The sequence below is a fragment of the Cryptotermes secundus genome, unplaced genomic scaffold (assembly GCF_002891405.2).
Source record: "Cryptotermes secundus unplaced genomic scaffold, Csec_1.0 scaffold259, whole genome shotgun sequence".
NCBI classification, from domain to species: domain Eukaryota; kingdom Metazoa; phylum Arthropoda; class Insecta; order Blattodea; family Kalotermitidae; genus Cryptotermes; species Cryptotermes secundus.
In genome coordinates this window covers 348,137-370,489 of record NW_019742445.1, presented here as the reverse complement: position 1 = coordinate 370,489, position 22,353 = coordinate 348,137, and the positions used below count along the sequence as shown (strand labels likewise).

General features: G+C 40.4%; 2 protein-coding genes across 11 annotated transcripts in view; one reads left to right on the top strand and one right to left on the bottom strand.

The window, feature by feature from the left end:
- LOC111873157 (beta-mannosidase) overlaps positions 1 to 4,152 on the bottom strand; it is a 30,318-nt gene extending 26,166 nt beyond the window's left edge. The window contains exon 1 of one of the 2 annotated variants that reach the window (XM_023867634.2): positions 3,918 to 4,152. The gene's annotated coding sequence lies outside the window, so the exon portion shown is untranslated. The remainder of the gene's footprint in view (positions 1 to 3,917) is intronic. The other variant, XM_023867635.2, reaches the window with a different exon arrangement.
- A 444-nt stretch (positions 4,153 to 4,596) lies between these two features.
- The window catches only part of LOC111873147 (tRNA pseudouridine synthase A), a 28,591-nt gene continuing 10,834 nt past the window's right edge, over positions 4,597 to 22,353 (top strand). The window contains exons 1-9 of one of the 9 annotated variants that reach the window (XM_023867602.2): positions 4,623 to 4,824; positions 4,965 to 5,157; positions 5,705 to 5,912; positions 10,047 to 10,213; positions 10,308 to 10,575; positions 10,661 to 10,916; positions 17,194 to 17,339; positions 18,378 to 18,615; positions 19,872 to 20,120. In XM_023867602.2, coding sequence (XP_023723370.1) covers positions 5,118 to 5,157; positions 5,705 to 5,912; positions 10,047 to 10,213; positions 10,308 to 10,575; positions 10,661 to 10,916; positions 17,194 to 17,339; positions 18,378 to 18,615 — 1,323 coding nt within the window. In that variant the 5' untranslated portion in view covers positions 4,623 to 4,824; positions 4,965 to 5,117 and the 3' untranslated portion in view covers positions 19,872 to 20,120. Of the gene's footprint in view, positions 4,830 to 4,964; positions 5,158 to 5,704; positions 5,913 to 10,046; positions 10,214 to 10,307; positions 10,576 to 10,660; positions 10,917 to 17,193; positions 17,340 to 18,377; positions 18,616 to 19,871; positions 20,121 to 22,353 lie in introns of all 9 variants that reach the window. The other 8 variants (XM_023867607.2, XM_023867605.2, XM_023867606.2 and 5 more) reach the window with 8 other exon arrangements.

Genomic DNA, 22,353 nt, shown 5'->3' with positions numbered 1-22,353 from the left:
GCCCAGTCAAAGACTAGCCGTAGGACAAAATTTCTACGCGGAACTTCATTAAATTAAGGTTCATGTTTTCAAGCAGGTCTGTAATTACACTGCTACTACATCACCTTCCACTACCGACATTGGTATAACGATTTACGACTGTCTTGCTTTCCGCCACAACTTTCGTCTTTATTCCTTCCTTGCGCAGGCTGCCATGAACGCCATGAAGCACTGGAGCAGCCACGTTGCGCCTGGAGGTAGCGGGTAACTTCCTTGAAGCTAAGTAACGCGTTTCTTTCACAGATGCGTTTTAACGGCCCAAATCAAATTTTTGTGTCAGCCCACCCTCAAAAACCTCAAATTTCAAATCCCGGGACTCTGAGAGTCCCGTAAGAAAGAATGTATTGTGGCATGTCTGCTGAAAGCCCGAATTGTGAAGCCAGCAGACAGCCGTTGCCAGGGAACAGCTCTACAAACACACCTGGGGCGTGGAAGATGGGGGGGTCCACATTGTTGGAAGCGTTGCGCGAAGTTCAGGGATTGTGAGAGGATCTGCAGGCAGCCAGTACATACTAGCCAGGGGTGGACAGCGGCTAGAAGACAGACAGCGACCAGAGGCTGCGGCCATAAAGAGTGTTGCGAGGTAATCGTCGGCCAGTAAGGATACAGCACACAGAAGCTGAGGAATGTATGGGGTTGAGAGCCGTTACTAGGCGACAACCGATAAAGACATCAGACTAAGAAGACTTAAATGCATGCTGTAGTGAATTCTAGAGTGTGTGCCTCCGCGAAACTATTATACTTGACTGTAGTTGCGGGTTTTAAGAGCCCAGTAAATCCGATTGCCAGTCAAACCCCCTGTTTAATAACTTAACACGTAACACTGGCATAATAATATTTCGTAACTTACCAGTGGATCATAATGGGACGAAATGTTCAAATTTGCTGAAAGAAACTTTTATTTTCAGAAAGAAAATTTACGATATTCAGATGCGAGGAGATGGAGAAGTAGGGTAACATGGGGCAAAATGAGACAGATGTTATTTCCTATACATCAATGGCGCCTTATCAGAAAATGCTGTAACTACTTACTGAAGCTCTTATCCTGGTTCAGTACGATTGCCGTTGTTACATGTATTTCTTATTTTGTTGTTCACGGGCAACACGTCACAATATTGTGTTCCTGCGTGTCTTAAGCCTATGTCTATTGTGTAGTTATAATATTAAGGCGCACAGCTCAAATTCTACCCAAGTTAGTTACCATGTCAATCTTTTTCGTGTTGCTGGTTTTTAAGTTACATCCATTTGCATTCACGTAGTGCATCTGGGACACAGTGAAACGTTTCGCCAGGGCTCAGGTTTCCCATTTCTTTGTGCCCCAGCGTTACTAGCAATTTTGTTTCTTTCTTCTTCGCGTGCAGTTATGTTACACTAATAGTGTTTAGTTTTCGACTTCTCTGTTTAAGCAGATGGGCAACACTACTGCTGTTGAATTTAATAAATATTGTGGCAAGTGCTGTGTAAATATTCCATTAACAGCAAATACATATTGTGACGTGATTAACTAGATGGGGTTTGGATTGATGACCGGATTTATTGGACTTTTTGATACAGGGCTCCGCATATTACGCGATTAGAGCCCTAAAATCTTACATGTCTCAGGGTAAATTAAGAATGATTTACTTTTTTTACTTCCATTCAATTATGACCTATGTTTCGGTTTTTTGGGGTAATTCCCCTTATAGTATTCATATCTTTAGGTTGCAAAAAAGGGCGATTAGAATTATAATGAACTCTGGGAACAGATTCATGTAGGGAATTGTTCAGGGAACTGGAAATTTTACCCCCTCAATCTCAGTATATATTTTCTCCTGCAATGTTCGTGGTTAATAATAAAGATCAATTTAAGTTAAATTCTGAGTTATATAATAGGAATACAAGATATAATAATAAATTCCATTATCCTACATGTAAGTTGACTGTATTTCAGAAAGGAGTGTATTACCATGGTATTAAGGTTTTTAATTGGCTTCCTCCTAATATAAGGAACCTGGCTCAAGATGTTAAACATTTTAAAATTGTTTTAAGAAGATTTCTGTTGATGAACTCGTTTTATTCCTTGGAAGAATACTTTGACTGTAAATTTGACTCCAATAATTAACTGTGATTATGGTATTGAATAATGTAACGAGTCTTATATTGTTATTTCTATGTAGTGTTATTTGTATTATCAATTACTAATTCCTTATCCTATATGTAGTGGATTTATGGAATGTAAATAAATGATGATGATGATGACTACACTTTACAGTTTACTATTACACACACTAACGTCCACAGTCACGTCTTCACTAGCCGCTGCTTGGTAGCGGCTTCCAACGGCGGGCGTTCCTCTTCCTCTGGGTTCTGGAACTGCCACCGCTCTCAGCTAGCAGCAACAGCTCACAACGACTGTACCGCAGCAGTTCTCGAACTAACTCAGCAACCACGGACCGCGTAGAAAACATCACTACCTAATATTGTATTCTCTTGTTGCCGTGGAAACAGGCTTGTTTGAGGAACTGTTCCTTTTCAACGGCTGTTGTATAGTTGCTTATTTCGCGGTCGTTGCCGAACAACGGGTCTACATGTCACAATATATTTCGTGTTCACAGGAGACATATTATGTGAAACAAGAAAAGGAAACTGGAAAGTGGAATCTCTCTGAAGGCAGTATGTATGAAGCCTCCCCCCACTCAATATATTATTATTATTATTATTATTATTATTATTGTTGATATTTTACTGCAACTGGTTGTTCACCCGGTGGTAGTAGAACTTACAGTTATACAAACAAGGAGAGTCTATAACATAAGGGAAAAATACAGGTGTACAGACAAGGTACACACAGTGCAAATCCAAACATATAAAGTCATCAAAGAGCACGTGCTTGTGTTCGTTTCACTGCACTCGAACAAGGACACTTCACATTACTTCACTTGTTTAATTCAACTCCGCCTAAGACCTCTGTAGTTGCAACAGCTTTCTTAACCCTTTCCAAAAGTGTTTAGTTTGCATGGAATAATGATGCGAAATTCTGAGATGAAAAATGGAGCAAAATGCCCAACACTTGTCCGACATGCCCTAGGAAGACAAAACCGATGATGGTGAAAACATTAGAATCAGACCTCACTATGATTCCCGTCAAGTTTCTATGTCGGAGAAAGAGAAGGTTTTAACTAATTATATTAAATTGCTCAAAATGTACTATGGCCTCACTTTCAAAGATACATATGTGGCCTGTGAAATGGCTAAGCGCCACGCCTAGGAACCTGAACATAAAATCAAGTGGCAGGAATTGCCTTTTTGAAGAAAAATTCGTGGCTGACGTCGATCTCCCGAAAGATGTGGCTTATAAAAAGTAGCATCGCGTGACAGGACAAACAGTAACTTTCTTTCGGACAGCTTGGTATAGATTTTAAAATCGTATGCCCAATTCACATATGGACCTAGGATAATTAACCTAAACATGACTAGTAGTTACTATAGGATTCTGACGATGGTGTATAACACACAGAGATATTGGGTTTTCGGACCTTATCCATCGTCCTGGTTTTTAAGATAACTAAGAAAAACACGTTTCGGAAACTGGATCTGTTTCCGTCCTCAGACCAGTGATCGAGTGATTTCTAAGGGACCCAACAGAATAGGTGTTTTCCCTCACCTGAGGATGAAAACAGATCCAGTTTCCGAATCGTCGTGTTTTTCTTAGTTATCTTATTTTTTATTTGTTTATTTCGTCTCTATAGATCATTGTTACATGATACAGGACAAGTCAGTTAAAAACCAGGACGATGGATAAAGTCCGAAAACCCAATATCTCTAAACATGACTGCTATGAGGGAGTCAGTAAATAGGTTACAAATGGATGCTAAACGTAAAAAATGTGATATTCAAACCTGGAAAAACAATTTGTAGTGTCTGCGAACTGGCTGCTTATCAAGCAAGACTAAGCTCAACGATTTAGTTCGTAATAATGTTTACGCAATCCGTGTACCTCAGTCACATCTACTCTCTGCCATCGGAACATTCAAATTGTTCAAAAGTCTCAAGAGCTCAAGAGTGCATGAATACCGGATGTCTTTAGTAAACACAATCTAGTAACTTCTTTTTTATGATAACGTGACCGAACGTGACGTTAAACTTCACTATCTTGTGATCACGACTTGGTTGGTTCCTTATTGCGTCATCACGGATCACTAGATGTCACATCTTTATAGTTTATATGTCACCATGGATTACAAAATTTTATATTGTACGGTTAAGTAACTAACCATCCTGATCCTAAAGTTGCTAAAGATTCTAAATCTGTACGTCGGATAAACCATGGCTGCGAGCGAGAGCATCTCGTATTACTTAGTGGTCATTTAGTCAATTCGCCTTTGTTTATAACGCCACGATTGAATCAGTATTGTACGACATGTATGTGCATCACATGAACATTCGCCAGGATCATTATGCATACGGTTCAGAGAAGCTAATAAGTACGAGTGGAATGATCCCGCATTTCCATAGAAAATTCAATTGTTTCGAGAATAATAGGGTAGTTACGACTTGTTACAGTAGACCAATATAACCACGGATCCCTAAATAAATTATAACCTTAGCTACTTTGATCGATTTTAATTAGTACCCAACCGTACGCAACTTCTGTAGTTCTGTAAGTTTAACGACTATTGAAGAACGGCGAAGTTATGCAGAGTCTGGTAACATAATGCCACGGATTGATTATGTCTATATCGTAATTCACTTTATATTTAGCTGTTTCTAAATATGCGACAATTGTAAAGTGCAGTTATGTATGTGGTAAGGTATAATGTATTGTATTTATTTTTCGGGGTATACGTCTGAATGCGAATGGGTATTTTTTTAGTGCATGCTCAAATTATTATCGTGTACGGAAGAAACAGAACCTAAGGATTGCAGCTGCTTGTCTTAATATGCAGGTTTGATGTGACATACGCATGAAGAACTGAACTTACGTACCGACTTGTGATCCGTGTTGAGAAGCTCGGAAACGAAAGTGCGTTCGTTACACAGCTTGTACCGCCTTGTATTGTATAAGATTGCTGGTTTATTGAGAATATTGGCGGGTTTAGATGTCGAGATTGGGCTCCAGTTTAAGGTATTCGAAATTTGGTGAGTTATATTTATAATTATTATATTTGGAATAATTATTTGTCAGATTTAATATATCAGTTTTCTTCCTTGTGTAAGTGTGGATAGCGATAGTGTAGTCGGAATAGCGATAGCTTATTTGCCGGACGGCTGAGAGATAGGGGTTGGAGTCCCGGCAGAGGCAATTTTTTTTTTGCTCTCCACGTCGTCCAGACCGGTTCCTCGGCGCCCCCCCCCCAGCCTCTGTCCAGCGGGTACCAGATAGCTTTCCCCAGGGGGCAAACCAGTCGGGGCGTGAAGGTGACCAATCCCAATGAGTACTGAAGTAAAGAATACATGATTCAGTATATCCATTCTCCACTTTGTCTTCAAGCTGTGGTGCTTAATTTTTTAAGCACATGGACAATTTTAATGGTTTACCCTTAAAAATACCCCATGGAAAGACATCTTATAGGTTGATGTGTGATACTTAAATAGTCCTGATGAGCTCATTTTGAAAGTGAGGCTGGGTTGGTATCAAACTTTCAACATAAGTGTTGTTTTATTTCAACTTTAATTCTTTTTATAGGTTTTGTATTTAAATTGAGTGGACTTCTTCGCACTATGTGTGATACAGCATCTGCTGTCAGCAGTGAAGGAGAGAGCAAGAAAAGACCATTGCAGGACATTGATACAACAGACTCAAAGAAACAGTGTACAGAACCAGATAGGGTGAAAAAGAGGAAAGTTGCATTGCTTCTGGCCTATTCAGGACAAGGATATTTAGGAATGCAGAGGTTTGTCCTTTTACACCTGTGTAACATTACATACCATGTAGCTGATACATGTTAGAGACTGATGGGGCTTAGACCACCACCATATTTAACTGTTATGTTAACTGTTTTTGATATCAGGATGATGAAAACCTGTGGATGGATGAGTGTTGGGGAGGAAGTGATTGTGGTGTTATAACTATCTGTCCTGAGGAAGTGTCCTGAATGAGACCTGGGGTCATTGCTGTAGAGTTGGTTATGTGACATTCTGCTGTACTGTTCTTCATACAGGTTGCATATATTAATTTGTTTCTTATTTGAATGGTTGAAGGGGTGGGGGTCTTCATCTTCATAAGTCCTAATACCAGGTGTTCAGTTAAGACAGAAACGTGCTGCTTGTGACAGTATAATAGTAGTTTACTGTGTTTCTATAGAGACAACATCATGGGTTTTCCCTGCATGCTGATCTCTCTACTCTATAGCTTACCTTCGTTACTTATTACTGTAAAAAAGTGACATAAACTTAACATGTTTTGTAAGTATTTCAAGCATTGACCCTATTCTGTTTTCAAGGATGCCTCGCATCATGAAAACATGTTTTTGTGACACATTCTTAAGTTCTAATATGATTCAACACATTGCACATGTACCAGTCTGAATTCATGGTTTGCTGAAAATCAAATGTGTACTAAACCTAAATATGAAATGGAGGTGAGTAGTCAGCCTCATGCCCTGATCACTTTGCCCTCGGGTAAAGAGCTCCTGGCATTCATTGACCAGAAGGCCAGGTGGGCATCAAGACTGATTCTTGGCTCAGTGAGGGAGCAAACCCTGTTACTGGTCCATTCCGTAGCTTATTTATGAAAACTCAGTTGAGAATCCTATACCCCCTTGAGACTGTAATGGAATTCAGACTTGAAGATATAAAATATGAGCAGGATTGACCCATTTTCCATTACCATATGAATCACACAATTTGTTGACTGCACAGATGACTCATGCTGTTGAGTTACCTAGTGACTGCCACCCAAAACATCCAGCATGAGCGCAGCATTGCTATGTTTCCTTTTTATCTCAATTTTCTGTTGCATAGTATGAGAGGTTCATGTGAATGATGTGCTGATTAACACATTAAAGACCAGCAATTTAAATATTTAAATCACCCTGGGGGCCAGCATTTTTAAACCCAGTACCCTAACTTGTGCACTGTTCACTTTAAAAAAATCTCCTAATTAATTTTATTAACTAAAATTTTTGGAGAACACTTACCAATGCTCCTAGAAGTGCTTGAGAGTGTGATATTTCTGGAAACATTCCCCTTTGTGAAGTGGCATTACACAGAACTTGCAAATGTAGGCTGTCATACTCTTTTTCTGTGAACTGCGCAAACACAGCATTGCCTAGAAGGATGCTTCCTCTTGGAATGTTCACTCTTCACAATTTTCATGAGGGTATGTTTCCACATATCACCCGAGAGTTGCCCAGGGAGGTCCACATGAGGCCTGCGTGGGGTGGGAGTTGATGGGCCCAGTCGCACTAAGTCTGTCTGACTCTAGTTCTGCTGCCACCATCTGGTCTGTAGCCCAGGCCTTTGCCACATTCATCAGAAATGCTTTGTATTTCAATTTTGAATGAGGGTTTAGATTTTTGAAACCCAAAAATGAATTGAAAATGGCACAATATATAAGCCACAAGGCAACTCTCTTTGTCCACTTTATTCTTTTCCTAGGAAGAGAATCATTGGCCAAGTATTGATCGGCTCTATCAGCTCCCTTCATGAACATACGTGGGCAGGCTGAAAAGTAATGCACACATGCTTGTAGAGCGCGAACAGAAACAAATAGCAAGATCGGGCAAAAAGTACATTGAAGTACAATTCTTAAGTTTCAAAAGCATATATTTGTTTTTCAACATAGTCACCGTTAAGGCTAACACATCTCTCCCAACGTGTAACAAGTTTTTTCATTCCGTCACTGAAAAATTCTTCCGACTTTTCTCAAATCCAGGACTTGACAGCTGCCTTCACCTCATCGTCCGAGGTGTAATGATCACCCTTGAGGTCTCTCTTGAGTAGAGGAAAAAAATAAAAATCGCAAGGCGGAAGATCGGGGGAATAAGGAGGGTGTGGAATCGGTTCAAACTTCAGGTTTCGCAGAGCCTCTTCAGTTGTGCGCGAGGTGTGTTGATGAGCGTTGTCATGTTGCAAGATTATTGGCACCAGGCTGCCTGTAACACGACAAACTCAACGCCGGAGGTGTTTTAGAGTCTGTATGTACTGAGAAGAATTTACCGTTGCCCCTCGTTCCAGAAAATCAGTCACATAATCTCGGTGAGCATCCCAGAACACAGTCAAAAGAAGTTTTTTGGCAGATGGTTGTGTTTTGAACTTTTTCACCTGAGGAGAAGACGGATGTCGATATTCAGCGCTCTGTCTTTTCTCTTCCGGGTCGTAACGATGGACCCATGACTTGTCCCCCATCACAATATTCAAAAGAAAGTCGTCTCCTTCGTCATGGTAGCGCTGCAAAAGTTGCTCGCAGCATTCCAATCGACGCTGTTTGTTCTCGTCTGTGAGATGGCGTGGTACCCATCGTGCACAGATTTTACGGTATCCCAGTTGTTCAATAATGAAGCCGACACATTCCTTGGATATTCCAATATGTTTTGCGATACGCTTTTGAGTGATTCACCGGTCATTTTGAATGAAATCGTTGACGAGTTTGCGATGATTATCGTCTGTGGCAGTAATTGGACGTCCGCTGCATGTTTCATCAACAATTATGGCTTTTCCAGGCTCGCAACCACGAAAATTTATTACCCATCGATTTACAATAGACCTATCAGATGAATCTCAGTAGGAGTCACTTTTTCAGCAGTTAAAAATTCGATAACAGCACGCTGTTTAACTCTCGACATAGCACTAGAACACGTCTCCATACTTCTGCTTCTCGAAATACACTGGATGAACGCAACAACCTCAAACCTGCGCATGCATATTGAGGGGAAATGTTACTTTCACATGCCACCTGGCGCACTTCTGAAGGTCATTTCGTTTGCACTCTACAAGCATGTGTGCATTACTTTTCAGCCTACCTACGTATTATACTCAGAAATACAAATAGGCTTCTTTACTTGTCCATGTCTCCTTTGAACTTCAACCCTGCTCGAATTGTAAATTGTGGCAATCATATTCACAACACAAATATCCCTATCTCTGAAAAACAGTTCTGCAACTTCAGACACTTGCGTTGGGTCCGTTGGAATTTGTTTCACCCCTGGATTTCCAGTAAACTGTCCCAAAGTAGGCATTTTGTCTACTTTTCCCCATGTGGCTGTCCCTTCAATTTTACTACCTGCACTTTTATTAGAGCTACTTTCACTTTTATTGTCTGTGGCCACAATTGTTTGTTGCCCCCTGTCACTGCCACTGTCTCACTTTCACTACTCCTCTCACAAGTCAGACAGCTCATCGGGGAAAAAGTCAGATATTTATTAGAGATTGTTTGGTCTTCAACCGCTTCTGTCCTTGATTCATATTGCACTAACTTCCTGCCTGGTACATAACAGCTTGAAGGGTCAAAGATCATCTTCCTTTGGAAGGGGAACCAAAACAGCGAGGTTGAGTTACTGCCTACTAAGCAAACATTCCGGCATAATATTACGCAGTAGTCATTCATTTGGGTGGCACCAGAGAAAGGTATAGTGTGGTACGACCTAACATGTCCTGAAATCATGATATCATGCGACCGATCCGCCATGTTTGAAAGCCAAAAGCATGATATCATGTGACTGGTCCTCAATGTGTTAAGGATGTAGGAAGGTGTTGGTGAGTGAGTGAGTGAGTGAGTTTTGGGGCATGCCAGTTTCAGTGGCTTAAGGAACTGTCCCATCATTTGCCTGGAGGGACTTAGGAAAACTGGGAAAACTTGATTGGGAAGTGTATAGAGGTAGATTTCCATGCACCAGATAGAGAAGAGCGGTTATCATCACACTGCAGCCAATATTAACACGTGTTGTAGAAGTCAGGGAATAATAGTAGGCTTTTGGGATTAAAGTGGTGACTATCTAGAATGTGTACAGGAGGGAGTTTCCTGATCAGTTTTCTTAAGAATGCTGTACCATAGATTCCATAAAATTGCCATTAATTTTGTCACACAGAAATCCTGGCATGAAAACAATTGAAGAAGACCTGTTGACTGCTTTGCTAAAAGCAAGTTTTATAACCGAGGAGGCTTTCAATACGCCCCAGTTGATTCAGTTCCAACGAGCAGCTCGTACAGACAAAGGTGTCTCTGCTGCACGTCAGGTAGTCTCCATCAAATTACGTGAGTAAACTTCATATACCCATTTATCTTATGAGGAATTTTTGATGTTAGCACTGTGAGAAAAAATTCTTTGAGATGTTTGTTGTTTTTGTAGCTGAAGATTCAAAGGTGGAAATGATCAATAACCACCTACCTGAACAGATCCATGTATTGGCAGTTAAACGTGCAACTAAAGGATTCAACAGCAAGAGTTCATGTGATGCTCGAACATACTCATACATATTGCCAACATTTGCATTTGCACCATCTAATGTGGAACCCAGTGAATCTTACCGTATCACATCAGAAGTGATGGACAGTGTTAGATCTACACTCAAGATATTTGAGGGGACACACAATTTTCACAATTTTACTGCCCGAAAGTATGTGTAATAAAGTGTAAATAAACGAAACTTATAATTTTATCAGTAAGCATAGGTATTAATAAACCAATACTTCCTTTTCCAGGAAACCACTGGATCCAAGTGCCAACCGCTATATCATGAGCTTTGAAATGGGAGAACCTTTCATATGTAAAGGCCTTGAATTTTCCGAGTTGAGAGTCAAGGGACAAAGTTTTATGCTACATCAGATCCGGAAAATGGTGGGTTTGACCATTGCAGTGGCTAGAGGGCTTGCTTCCGTCCATACTATACACAGAGCGTGGAAAACAGAGCGATTAGATCTCCCTGTAGCTCCAGGGCTTGGATTGATTCTTGAGGAGGTAAAATCCCTTACCTTACACTATTTCATAATAGAACCCAAAGATTTCACATCAGTTTACCAGAGACTACCATTGGACACAATCTTGAGTCAGTTTCAGCTATCTCCTGACTTCAACCTTTTTCTCTAAGATTCATTTTAATGCCATTCTCCCATCTTTTTAGTCTTCTGTGTGACTTCCTTCCAAGAGGTTTCTGCACTCCAAATTTCCCAAACCTGGCTACATGCCCAGTCCTCTGTAATCTAGATGACACTATCATAACACTGTTAGGCGACCTTTATAATTCATTATGGCCGTTAATGTTTAATATCCTTAAGTGCCCACATATTCATCTGTATTGATAAATTTACTCAGGGTTTTCCTTGCAAGGGAAGTTTATTTCCAGAACTTTTAGTTTAGCCCCATGCTACTCATACCTTCCATCATGTAAAACTCTTTCAATCAGAGATTATATATGCTAATCCCTTAATATTCTTCTTCAGAAGTGCATTTCATTATCACATAAAATGAGGTATACATGTCCACACATTACAGTGAAAAGGTGAAAATTCATTACTACCAATTCTGATTATTAACTATTATAGCCTTCAAGCGGAGTAGACCAATTAGTTTTTCCTAATAAGAACTATAAATTACTGCTGCTGTTGGTAGAAACCCAAATGAGAGTTGGAAGGTCTAGTATATTTACTGCTGTTTTCAGTGAAAGTTAGTTCTTCCTACATCTCCATTAGAATTAATTCTTGCTGCTTTTTGTTATATGGTGAAATGTCCCATAATTATTACTCAGATTTTATTAAGTCTGCTGGATATTTATCAAAGTTGTTGTAATTCAGAATAGTTAATTTTCCGTTCTTATTTTTTCCCCAAAATTGTTGCAAGAAGTTTTACATGCAAGAAATGCCCTTCAATACTACAGTATGGTGTGACTAGTTTGCTCAGTGCATTGCAGTTTGAAGAAATTTGTCCTACATGGATGTAAAAAGACGTCACTTGGTGTAAGTTATTCGCTCTCATCCGTTTTTGACAGTGACCACATATTTAGAATGTATCTCACCCCATAACCCTAGCTAAAAATGATAATTATTTAAACGGTTTTTGATATGTAGATATTAATTAAATAATAAATGCATACATATTCCAAGAAGCAGAGAAAAACTTCAAACATACAACCTTTGTCCATAAAGTTCCGAGACTGATTTAATATCTTGGCTTAGGTAAATGGTGGCAGTTCCGAGAAAAAGTGTTCTAAATACGGGACATTTTACAGCTCGCCTGTATTATTGATGTTAGTTTGCTCAACTTCCTCTAGGCGGCAGGGCATGGCGGAAAACCCGTGTCAATTGTCGGTTGTGGATTTGTGCTGTGAACGTTCATTTTGAATGAGTTAACATCAAATTTTGTGTGAAGCTGGGCAAGGTAGCCACAGAGACATTGCAGCTTCTGTGTGATGCATATGCGATGAAACGTTATCTCGGGTTTGAGTTTTTGATTGGCACAGGCAATTCATGTCGGGCAGAGTGTCAGTGGAGGATGACACAAGATCAGGCCGGCCTTCAGTTTCCCAGAATGAAGACAACGTGGTTCACATCAGAGACATGGTACAGGAAGACCATACTGTTACAGTGCGCATGTTAGCTGATGCCCTGAATATCAGTAAGTCAACCTGCCACCAAAATCTGCGAGAGGACTTTGGGTAAACGAAAACTCAGTGCCAAGCAAGTCTCTCTCTCTCACACACACACACACACACACACACCAAGTATACACAGAAACTTTTCTTCCACATTGAGTCAGTTCTTGTTTAGTTTCTGTTTGAAGCAAACTCCAAGACCCAGGTTCTCACTTATAGACACTTGGGATGTGGAACAGGATTTTAAAACTTATGTTTGCAATGTTCTCTTGCTATCCCACAAATCTATGAACTCAAAAATTGTCACTGATTGGGTAGAAAGCTACAGTATGACGACTGTGTTATTTACCATTTTGATAAAGTTGTCTTGTACTATATCTCTTATACCATAACTTGGAATGTAAGTGGTGTTTTGGTGTTCAGTGTGTGTGACTTATCAGAAACATTTTAAATAATTGCTTTCAAGCTTAGGAAATTATCTTGATGTGATTATATCCGGCCCGCAAAAGAATTTTGCAGAAATGCGCAACTTGAACTAATTTTCCAGTGAGTACTGGTAAGAAAAATACTTGTTCATAGATTTCAAATTCAAATTGTGTTTAAAATATACTGATATTCCATATTATGTTAATATTGTCGCGTATTGGGCGTATATCGCGACAAATAACTTCACGCCGTATTTTATATAGCGAATTTTATTTCACATTCGCACTTACAATCACCCAAATTACAGATTTACGATTACTGCTATCTGCAGTATCACAATTAGTACACTCCAAATGCCACAATGCAACTGACTAGTTGCTGGCTAACTCGGAACTAACTCGGAGGTAGCTCCAGGACTGACTGACTGACTGACTCTGAATAGCCTTCACTGCTCCTTATGTAGCCTTGATCGGACAGTTGTCGTCTGGTGCCTTGTTGCTAGCCACGCTGTCCGGAGTTGTTGACTGCTGCCTAGCAACCGCGATATCCCTCGGTGACGTCACCGCGCGTTGCATAGCTACCAGGATGCGGGGTGATTACTCGCCTATTACACGAGCGCTACGTTACCGCTACGTGCCGCTGGTGGGGGGGGTCAACATGTCACACTGCTCCCTCCTTAAGGCTGTTCGTCCCGAATAGCCTAACGGTGCATCCCCGTTCCTTTTCCTCGGTGGCTGTTCTTGCAGGGTCTCCTGTTGTTTCGGCTACTCTTCTTGCAGCGACTATTCTTCGTCCGTTACATCTGCTCCCTTCTTAAGACAAGCTCGTCTCGAGCGGTTTCCTTTCAGCTCGCCAGAAGATCACATTCATCCATCGCTTTTTCCCATGGCACATTCACTCTCTCTGGGGAGGCCGGTTCTCCTATTTTACCGGCTCCTCTTCCGTGCCTGCTTCTTTTTTCGTTTTGGAGGGGGTCGACCCCTCCACAGTGTCCAATCCTTGCCATGTCGTAGGCAGACAGAAAATCCGGCTACTCGCTTGGCGATCTGCAGTCCTGCAGTTTTTCTCATGTCTGCTTCCTTCACATATCGCAGCTGTCCGCTGCCTAGGTCCTTCACTTCATTTCTGCGTTGTAGTTGCTGTCTCAGGCCTCGGTTCCTGATGCCAGTGTTGCGTTCCGGGCCTATCCACAGTCTCTTCCCGAACGTCCGTTTCTTGGTGATTTCCGGTGCGACCTTATTCTTGATCTGTCCCATACGCCTGTGTCCTACACAGCGTGTAATCTTTATTCCAATGGCGGTCACTTCTTTCCGCTGGCATCCAAAGGTTCCCAGGGGAATATCCTTCTTGAAGGCAATTCTCCAACGTCGTGCCACTGTCGCGCGACGGGATGACTTCCTGAAGGGAGCAGCCAACTTCATCCGGGGTCCACAGTTTTCCCGTGTCGAATTCTTTATATTTCGTCGATGTCGGTCCCTGCGCCTTTTCTTCTTCGGTTCTCCGACCGGCATTACTTCGGCGTCTTGTATGGGTACCTCTAGTAGTTCTGCCGCCTCAGGTTTCCTGTGCACTGAAGCCGGCACTTCTTCTGGACATGCCTCCGATTCTCGGCAGGCCATCTTCACTCCGACCGGTATTGCAATGGGGACCTCTTCTTGTTGTGCAGCCGCAGGTTTCGTGTCCACTGGGCAGGCCACCATCTCCTTTTGGGTAATTGGCATCAATTCATCTTCAGGTTTACTGAACGGTATCACTGCGACGTCGTCTGCAGGGACCTCTTCTTGTTGTTCCGCCTCAGGTTTCATGTCCACTGGGGCCGGCTTTTCTTCTTCTAGATATGCCTCCATCTCTTGACAGGCTATCATCTTTAAGCCTCTTTCGGGANTTACAATCACCCAAATTACAGATTTACGATTACTGCTATCTGTAGTATCACAATTAGTACACTCCAAATGCCACAATACAACTGACTAGTTGCTGGCTAACTCGGAACTAACTCGGAGGTAGCTCGAGGACTGACTCGTAGGTAGCTCCAGGACTGACTGACTGACTCTGAATAGCCTTCGCTGCTCCTTATGTAGCCTTGATCGGACAATTGTCGTCTGGTGCCTTGTTGCTAGCCACGCTGTCCGGAGTTGTTGACTGCTGCCTAGCAACCGCGATATCCCTCGGTGACGTCACCGCGCGTTGCATAGCTACCAGGATGCGGGGTGATTACTCGCCTATTACGCGAGCGCTACGTGCCGCTGGGGGGGGGGTCAACATGTCACAATATTAATATTATTCACAATTTTACTAAATCTGGACCGTGTACTGCGCGGTATTTCTTCATACTTGTTCGGCCTCGATCAGCAGTGTCACTTCGCAGCAATGTAGGTAGCACGAGCAGTTCGTTACTAGTCGTCTTGTGCACAAGACTTCTTGCAGTGGTGCAGTGTAATTGTAACAGATCATCATCGCCGGTGNATTATCAAGGCATTCAGAGCAAAGTTGATACTTCTGGAAAGCCAAGTGAAAAATTGTAACTTTGTTCATATGCTATACTGTGCAGAGTTGCATAAAAAGAGTGAAGCAGAATTTCCTTCCTCGTTTGCAAATCTAGTCATTTCAGATTTGAAAGAACGATTTCGGAAGCGATTTGCTGATTTGGATTCCAGTGCTCAGGAAATTAGATTGTTTCAAAATCCGTTTGACTATGATGCTGCAGATGTCCCAAGTCAAATTCAAATGGAAATTATTGAACTTCAGGAAAATTATCATTTTAAAGCCAAATACAAGGAAGGAATTTCTGAACTCTGAGCAGTTTCCAAATTTAAAGAAATTTGCTTGTAAATTTATCTCCATTTTTGGGATGGCATATCTGTGTGGACAAACTTTTTCCCAGATGAAGTACATCAAGTCAAAATACAGGGCAAATTTATCCGATGAACATTTAAAGTCGCTACTTATGATTAGCGTTTCAAAATTTGAACCTCAATTTAATCAGATTTTAAGAACGCAGAAAGAGTTCCATCATTCACATTAACTGTTTTATTATAATTTGTGATGAAAATATGAGCACTTGCTGCTACTGTCTGTTATTAATGTACGATAATTTATTCTCACGTATACTGTATTTACTTTATGAAATTCTGTGCTTTCAATAAAACTCATATACCTAGAGTTATTAATTTCTCATTTTATCCGGCCCGTTGAATGTGCTGAAGTACCTAATGTGGCCCATGATTTGAAAAGTTTGGCTGCCCCTGGTCTAGAAGTAAACGCAGAGAAAACACTCTGGTAATATTTGCTACCATTCAGTCCAGAGCCTTTTGCCTCCCTGTATGCTGTCTAAAAACATAAAAATTAGAATATACAAAACTATAATTTTGCCTGTGGTTCTGTATGGGTGTGAAACTTGGTCTCTGACATTAAGGGAGGAACATAGACTGAGGGTGTTTAAGAAGAGGGTGTTGAGAATATTTGGACTGAAGAGTGGTGAAGTGACAGAAAGTTGGAGAAAACTGCATAATGAGGAACTTGGTGACTTGTACACTTATCCAAGTGCAATTAGAATGACCAATCAAGGAGGATGAGATGGGCAGGGCATGTAGCACGAATGGGGGCGAGGAGGAATGCATATAGGATATTGGGGGGGAGAGCCGGAAGGGAGGATGCGACTGGGAAGACCAAGGCGTAGGTGGGCAGACAATATAAAAATGGATCTTAGAGAAACCGAATGGAATGGTATGGATTGGATTGATCTGGCTCAGTATAGGGGCCGGTGGAGGGCTCTTGTGAACATGGTAATGAACTTTCAGGTTCCATGAAATGTTGGGAAGTTCTTGAGTAGGTGACAAATGGCGTCTTCTCAAGAAGGGTTCAGCTCCATGAGTGAGTGAGTGAAACTTCTATTCAGAGGTGAAGAAGTTTCTTTTTACAGCATGAGCTGCATAAATTAAATAATAATGCCTTCTTAATATTGAGCTCTAAAATCATAAATTTCAGTTCATAATGGCTTAAGTTTTTAACATAATATTGGATTTAACATTTCATAGAAATTTATGACTCTGATCTTAAATCCTTGTTTTTATGAATGTGAATTGTAAAAATAAGTACCCTCCCTAAGGATAGTCTCATGAGACCAAAACTTGTCGGAGTATTAACAACATGAGAAATAAGCCACATATGCTTAGATGGTGATTTACATCTTCTCTTTTAATATCATGCTGTTTTCCTTAGGTACATTATGAAAGATATAACCAGCGTTTTGGAAAAGATGGAATTCATGAACCACTGGATTGGTCTGAAGTTGAGGCTGAAGTGACAGCATTCAAGGAGAATTTCATCTATCCGACAATAACTGAATCAGAAGTTGAAGAAAAGTCGTATCCTTTTGCTGTTGTTAATTCACTGATCATGCAGAACCTCAGTACATGAAGGTAAAATGTATGTGATTACCGAGCTTTTGGACCCTAGCCATCTGTTTCCATCCTCAGGTGAAAGGGTGAGAAGCATCTACTCTGTAGATGACTCTCACATTTTAACTTAGTATGGAAACATATCCAGTTTCTGAAAGGTTCTGTTCTTCAGAATACTGGATGATGGACAGATTCTGAGAACTCAGTAATTCCAAGCATTGTACATCAGCATCAGGACCATTTAGAATAAATTAGTTACTATAGGATTCTGACGATAGTGTATAACACACAGAGATATTGGGTTTTCAGACTTTATCCATCGTCCTGGTTTTTAAGATAACTAAGAAAAACACGACGTTTCAGAAACTGGATCTGTTTCCATCCTCAGGTGAGGAAAAACACCTATTCTGTTGGGTCCCTTAGAAAGAGCTAGCCTCAATCACTGGACCAGTGATTGACAGAAACAGATCCAGTTTCCGAAACTTCGTGTTTTTCTTAGTTATCTTAAAAACCAGGACAATGGATAAAGTCCAAAAACCCAATATCTCTGTGCATTTAGAATAAAGTTCATTTTTTTACTGTAGCAGAATGTTGTAACTACAAAGAGATGGGATAATTTAGGGCTTCTGTTTCCAAGGAACTTCCTGTCTAGCGATTGATGGTTAGTACATTAGTAGTTTGGAAACAGAAGATTTACTTTATACAGGGATGGATATGATTATATTATCCTGTATGAGAATTAGATTGAGATAAGGGTTCCATATTTGTCTGTTTTTCCAGAACATTAACGCCACTTCATTCCATAGCTTGCAGTAGCCAGTAGTATTCAACAGGACTTCTGAAATAAGGAATTAAAGTTAACCATGAAGCTATGATTGACTCCATTTTCTATCAGTGTGTTAAATTAAAAAAAAAGTATATGTTTGCATATGTGGCAACCATGCAACAAAATGAAAAACAAAAAATTACTGAAGATAAAAAATGGTAAGTTCCCTAACACCACAGAATGATGACTTGGTTGGAGACACTTCATTTACATAGCTACAGTATCCGTGAAGATAATTTGTCTCATGGGTTGGCCACACTGGGACAGGCTGCAGATATGGTTGAGGGTATGGGTGATGGTGATCATGGACTGGTTACCCTAGCAAGAGCAGCTGCACAGGTGGTGCAGGAAGGTCATAATGTGATGTATAATGGTGATTCCAACCAACAACCTTCCCCAAATATACCATCACCTTAGGTGAGTATCCTATTCTACAGGAAATTCTTACCTTTGTTGACCAGTTCACAGTTTTGTGCTTCACAGAGACTGGTGCACCACCGCCTGGGATATGCATACATATTTTGCCAGTGAATCAGTATACCTGGTGGGTGATAATGTTTGGAATTAAGGAACATTGTTGACTTTGTGGACCACTTGATGGCCGTATATTTAATGGTGTGCATTGCAGTACATGTGTGGGAATTTATGTTTTGTCATTAAAGGGGGCAGTTATCAGCTCCATTAGGCATTTGTTCTGGGTTACAGTTAGTGAGCAGTGTGTTCTATCATGGTGCAGTGTACTTTAGAGCAACGTGTATTTCTGGATGATACACAACATGAAATAACGGATCTGATAGAAAATGTCTGCTAAAATTTCGACCTAAATTTCATGATGAAAGAGTTCCCAGCAGATAATTCACAATTAGGTGAATAAACTTTGATGAATGGGGCTCTTAATAAACAAAGACATAAGTGCTGAGTGCTTACCGGGGTAAAGTTAGATGACAGAGGGGCCAGATGTGAACCTATGCCTAGAAAGTCACTGAAATGTCTAGCTGAAGAAACTGGAGTGTTAAGAGTTTAATGCAAGAAAGGCAACACAATTGCTGAAGCTCAGACCTTATAAAACAACAGTAATCCACGCCTTGCAGCAGTACAATCCAGCTGGCAGTGTTCATTCTTGCAAGTGATTTCTGCAGTCTGTTATCGAAGGTGAGATCAATCTGCAATTTGACAGGGACAGCATTTTCAACACTTCATGTGAACTGTAACTACTTCATTCTGAATGTTACCAGCCAACAGGCATATTAATTCAGTGGCAAAATTTGTATGTGCCTCACAGCTGGTGGTGCGTCAGTCGCTGTGAAGCACAGATACGTGAATTGGTCAAGAGAGTTAAGAACCTCCCTGTACTTTGCTTACCTGTGCTTTATAAAAGTAGGCATACTGTAGGATTTGGCTTCATTTAATTTTATACAATAAAGAACTATTTGTTACAAACTTAGAGTTTTTGTTTTTGTATATCTATACAGAAGTTCTTTTGCAGCTGATATCTCTCACTTTTGTGATCTACATTCTCAAGACCTCTTGAATATTGCTTGATTGCATCATATTTGTGTACTTTCCTGGATCTGCTGCATGTTCTTTCTGGAAGAGTCCAGTTCTATGTTTTATTTCATCTTCTCTTCACAGTTGTCAAAAATTTCTGTACCACATTGTTTCTCTTTCGTTAGTGTATCACATCTATATATGGAATCATGTAAGTGTTCTGTGCTGATTGATGTGGATGAATAGAAGTACCATTGTGGAGGTGGACAACCACCCAATCAAAAGCTAACATGGCTCTGATGTCAGGAAGAATAAAACATTTGTTACCAGGCTTTAAGAAGCTTCAGAATTACTTCATGACTGGATAATACCCACCTAGACAAGGTCCACAAATTCATGTCCAAGTGCTGTAATCTGAAATCGAAATCCTGCTGGTTAGTATACATCATCAAAACTAATGAACCATTATGTGATGCGTCAGAACAGCTGCAGACTTTTTACAGTTGAGGTAACCTATTTTGTCACTAGATTTGTGCATCTTACAAAAACAACTTAGATAATATTTATGATTGATTTAATTTACAACTTCTCCATAAAAATTCTTAGCTGTATCTGGATAAACTGTCTATGGGGATAAGTCAATAAGTAAGTTACAAATGGATATAGAACTTAAACAAATAAGGGTACTGATTTGAAAAATTCTTTTATTTCTCAACATAATCTCCCTGTACATTGAGGCACTTGTCCCATCATTTCACAAGCCCCTGAAAACCAGCAGCATAAAATTCTTTGGGCTGCTGTCGGAACCAGGTGGTGACTTCCCTTTCTACAGCTTCATCGTGGGGAAAATGTTGAGCCGAAAGATGATGTTTAAGAGGGCCGCACAAATGGAAGTCGCTTGGAGCAAGACTCATCACCTGTGACAATTCAGGCTAGCATATCATGTCATTCATCGTGGTAGCGATTGAGATGCTGTAATGCCAGACCCATTATTTGCATTTTGTGTTGTGGGGTCAGCATGTGCGGCACACATTGTGCTCAGACTTTGTGAAAACCTAACCTGTCGTGCGACTTCCATTTGTTCGGCCCTCTTAAACATTATATTTTGGCTGAACATTTTCCCGATGATGAAGGTGTAGAAAGGGAAGTCATCGTATGGTTCCAACAGCAGCCCAAAGAATTTTATGCTGCTGGTTTTCAGGGGCTTGTGAAATTATGGGACAAGTGCCTCAATGTACAGGGAGATTATGTTGAGAAATAAAAGCATTTTTCAAATCAATACTCTTATTTAAGTTCTATATCCATTTGTAACTTACTTATTGACTTACCTACGTATATATGCCTCATATTAATTTCAAATATCTTTTAGCAACTGTGCAGTATGTTATACAGAACGGTTTATTTGAAACCATGTGCAAATATAAAATAATAATCTAAATCAACATAAACCAGTGTTAGGTGGGTCCCTGGTTACCACTGGATGGCACATCCTCAGGTTGCGGATGGAGGAGACAGCCTCCAGATATGGGGGGAAGCTGCAAATATATTGAATAAGGTGTCGCAGATAGCCAAAAAGGGGTGATCCTCCAACTTTGGGGATGAGGGTGGGCTAAGAACTCTCCACCATAAAAAATAAGCTTGTTGCGAAAATGTCCAAGAAGCCTCATACCTGGATGGATTCCTTCGATAAACAGCCTAAATGAAAGAAAATTGATATGAGATTTGGTATAGTTTTGGTATTTAGAAGTGACAGTCCAGGAACAGCTGCGCAGTGGATGGGCAGGTCCATTAGTGAAAGTTGAGGGGTGTTGTGATTAGTCATTCGTTTGTTTTCAGTGCGAGCAGATGTCTCAGGTTCAGTTAAAAGCATTGTTCCTTGTACAGTCAAGTTAAAGAGTTTTGACTCTTGGAGACGTATTTGAGTGTAGTATTCTCTATTTACTGTATTAATATTTTATTTTATTGTTTATTTTTATTCATTGATTTTCTTTCTTGTTTATTTATATTTGTACATTTTTTCTATATCCTTTAACATGCCACCTACATGAAGTAAATTGAGTGGAAAATTGTTGCATTCACAATCAAGAGAAATTGTTAGTAATGTACAAGGTGGTTCAAATATGACCGGGACTGATTTTTTTTTTTAACCAAAATTGCCAAACACTTACTTGCACATGTCAGTCTTCAACGTACTCCCCTCCGGAGTCAACACATTTTTTCCAACGTTCTGGAAGCATCCTGATGCCCTTTTCAAAAAAGTTTTGTGGTTGGCGGCGTATCCACCCCCGAACATTCTGGATGATGGCGTCGTCCACAAACCGCATGCCTTGCAAGTCTGATTTGAGCCTTCTGAACAGGTAGAAATCACAATAAATGATACAAAATCCGTCCCAAGTGCAAACAATATATATTATATGTCCTTGATCTTGTTCTCCTCTACACTACATGTTTCGGCCTCTAACGGCCATCATCAGGTGTATACTCTTACGTTACTGCCACACTGAACCCAGTCTAAAATTTAACATTTAAGAAACACATTGTTATTTCTTCGTTATTATCAACATCTACCTCGTTGATATCTGTCTGGTATGTAGATTATTTTGCACACGTCAATTTTGGTTTTTCTGTACTAGCACTATAAAATCTTTAGTTATAATTTTAAAATCC